The following is a 2,663-nucleotide window of genomic DNA, read 5'->3' on the forward strand; positions in this document are numbered from 1 at the left end:
GTCTTTTAGGTTTCGCCATCACTTTGTATTATGCGCACAACACCACCCTCCTCTGGCTTCCACATGAACTGCACCTTAAACATCAACTGTTTACAAATGTCATGACACAAACAAACGTTTCAATACCGTAAATCACTTTTTGGACTGCGATCACTTTTTGGCACAACATCGGCTCTGATAACATTTAAAGCGCATTGAAAAACTATTCTTTAACGCTAAAAATCCATTATCAATTGTAATTATTTATGTATTAATTTAAATTTCAGATATCGATCTTCATTTTTGTAAACTGGTGAATTAATGATTTTTTAAAAAATTAAAACGACAAAGTTTGGCAATATATTTTTTGAAAAGGATGAATAAAACAGTAAAATAAAATGAGAAATATATATATATTTTTAAAAACTATGATAATTAGACAAACTTTATTTTAAATATATACAATTGATTTTCGGTGACACTGGGTGTCATGGTGATGATGACGTGTTTGAGTGCAGGTATAAAAGCAGGAGGCAAAATTGGAATTCGGGTTTCACGTTTGAGCGCAAACAGGAGCTTTTTCCCACTAGTGCTGTGAAAACTCGGATTTTTCAAACTACAGCTAACGTTTGAAAATCTTCAAGAAGGATTTGCAAAATGACTTCAAACTTCAGTCGCGAGATGCACCTGCTCTCCCTTTTCATTGAGGAGGTGCTAGATCAACGCTATGGTGAGTACAGCAGGCTAATATGTCAGAGTGCTAGCAAACAAATACAACTTAGATTTTTGTCTTTTATTGTTTGGAAGTAGGACTTCATGAGTGTTAACATTTAGGATGAGATGTTTCATACTTGAGTAACATCAATTTTAACGTGTGCCAGTACACTATAAAGATGGCGCCATGTTTTTTTTTAATTGCTAAGGCATTGGAGGATGCTGACGTCAGCGCGCGGGCCGTTTTTGCATGTAGAGGGTTTGAGTTGACATGTTTGGGCTGCTGGCGCTGAGTTATACGTGAAAGTTTCATAGATTGTGAATGTGTAAAGCTGGAGAATGGAGTTTTAAAAGTTCACAGAGTCGCTGGATGAGTTTGAGATTGAAACAGTGTGTGCCTGCAATAAGGAGGTGGGAGGTTTCTCACCTAAATGTAGCTGCTTTATTCTCAAAATATCGATGCTCAACTAATATGAAGATATTACTCCTTAATGTGAATGCGTATTAAAACCTCAGTGAAAGTCCATGCAGCCTTACACAACATGAAAACTTTTACCAGGTGAAAAATGTGAAGGCTTTCATAAACAATGAGTTCTGCTGGGAGCTTCTTACTGTTTGTGTGTGGAAGAGCTTATGATGATGTAAAGCCATGTCTGCACAATTTAAATTCAGGCTTTAATTTGTGTGATCACATGATTAACGTAGACCCACGCTTTGCTTTCTCGTAGCTGATCTGGTGAGTCCAGTCACTGCACCTCAGATGGTCCTCATTAACTTGAGGAACCGTGAACTGAGCAGGAGCCATCTGAACTCCATGTCCCACCTGGTCCTCACTCTTTACCATAACCTGGTGACTGGGTCCAAGGACTTTCCTTACATACCTTTTAAAGGATGGTTCCACCGGGACCTGGTGACGACACCATTTGTCGATGTGAGGCAGAGCCAGAGAGAGAACACCACTCCTTCTCCTCCTACGGACTCACCAGCTGGCATGATGCTGCCGCCTGCGGGCTCCAGCTCTCATCCACGCTTCCTGACTCCAGTTCTTCCAGAGAAAGCAGATCTTGCTGTGCTGAAGGCAGATCGGAGGAACTGTGTCCGCACCCTGACTGTCGACGGCCTCCCCATCACAAGAGTCATCTCCACTGTTTACCGAACAGAGGACACTGAGATGAAGAACCGCTGGAGAATAACAGACTACAGCGCGGACGGCAGAGTTCTCATTTCGGTGCTCTGCCGTTTTCTAAATATGTCGGCAAAGCGTGCTAAGAGGAAGGCGGAGGAAGAGAGCAGCATCCGGAGCCCGACTCAAGCAAGGAAGCGCTTGAGATTATAATATACAGTGAAGCATGTCGAACGTCAGCAAGCCTGAACAAAGTGGTAAGTAGTAAATAGTGCTTAAGGTTGTTTCTAAAATAATGTCCTAAAATATTTGAAAATTGTCGAGGTTTTAACTTTTATTCTTTCTTTTCTGCCTCTTGTTTCTAAAAGTCAGGAAAAAGAGTCACGCTGCGAAGAAACACCACACAGAAGATTTTCCCTCAGTAAAATGGTAAATATATTCATCTTGTTATGACGTTTGCTCACAATAACCAGGAGTGTTTCTGAAGCGATTCACTCTCATTTGGTGTTATTTGATCCAAAGACAACTGAGGGTCTTCAGAGCAGCGTGAACGGCCGTCACCTGAGAGCAAGACAGTCCTCGGGCCTTTGTGGTTCCCTCCAGGTACTCCAGCTTCATCCCACAGTCCAGAGAGATGCAGTTAGGTTGAATGTGAGTGTGAATGGTTGTCTGTTTCTCTGTGTTAGACTGACCTGTCCAGGTTGTACCCCCGCCTCTGGCCCCATAACAGCTGGGATGGCTCCAATCTTGAATTGGTGAAGCAGAAGAAATGGATGGAAGGATGATCCAAAGAGAAACATTGAAGGCCCTCTCACAAAAAAAGATAAGAACTCATTTTACACATTGT

General features: G+C 41.8%; 1 protein-coding gene across 1 annotated transcript; it reads left to right on the forward strand.

Annotated features, from left to right (window-relative positions):
- The first annotated feature begins 500 nt into the window (after window positions 1–500).
- On the forward strand, window positions 501–2,092 carry LOC146372592 (uncharacterized). Its single transcript, XM_084953656.1, has 2 exons — window positions 501–709; window positions 1,422–2,092. The coding sequence occupies exons 1-2, from the start codon at window positions 637–639 to the stop codon at window positions 2,027–2,029; spliced, it is 681 nt and encodes a 226-aa protein (XP_084809782.1). The 5' UTR covers window positions 501–636; the 3' UTR covers window positions 2,030–2,092.
- The last annotated feature ends 571 nt before the right edge of the window (window positions 2,093–2,663 follow it).

The sequence above is a fragment of the Perissodus microlepis genome, chromosome 15 (genome assembly GCF_051167445.1).
Source record: "Perissodus microlepis isolate ML-2025 ecotype Zambia chromosome 15, ASM5116744v1, whole genome shotgun sequence".
NCBI classification, from domain to species: domain Eukaryota; kingdom Metazoa; phylum Chordata; class Actinopteri; order Cichliformes; family Cichlidae; genus Perissodus; species Perissodus microlepis.

What these genes read in the sequence shown, in the direction of transcription:
- LOC146372592 (XM_084953656.1), top strand. Translation starts at nt 637, where the DNA reads ATGACTTCAAACTTCAGTCGCGAGATGCACCTGCTCTCCCTTTTCATT. An exon ending in GGTGCTAGATCAACGCTATG is followed by an intron (nt 710 to 1,421) that starts GTGAGTACAGCA and finishes GCTTTCTCGTAG; the next exon opens with CTGATCTGGTGAGTCCAGTC.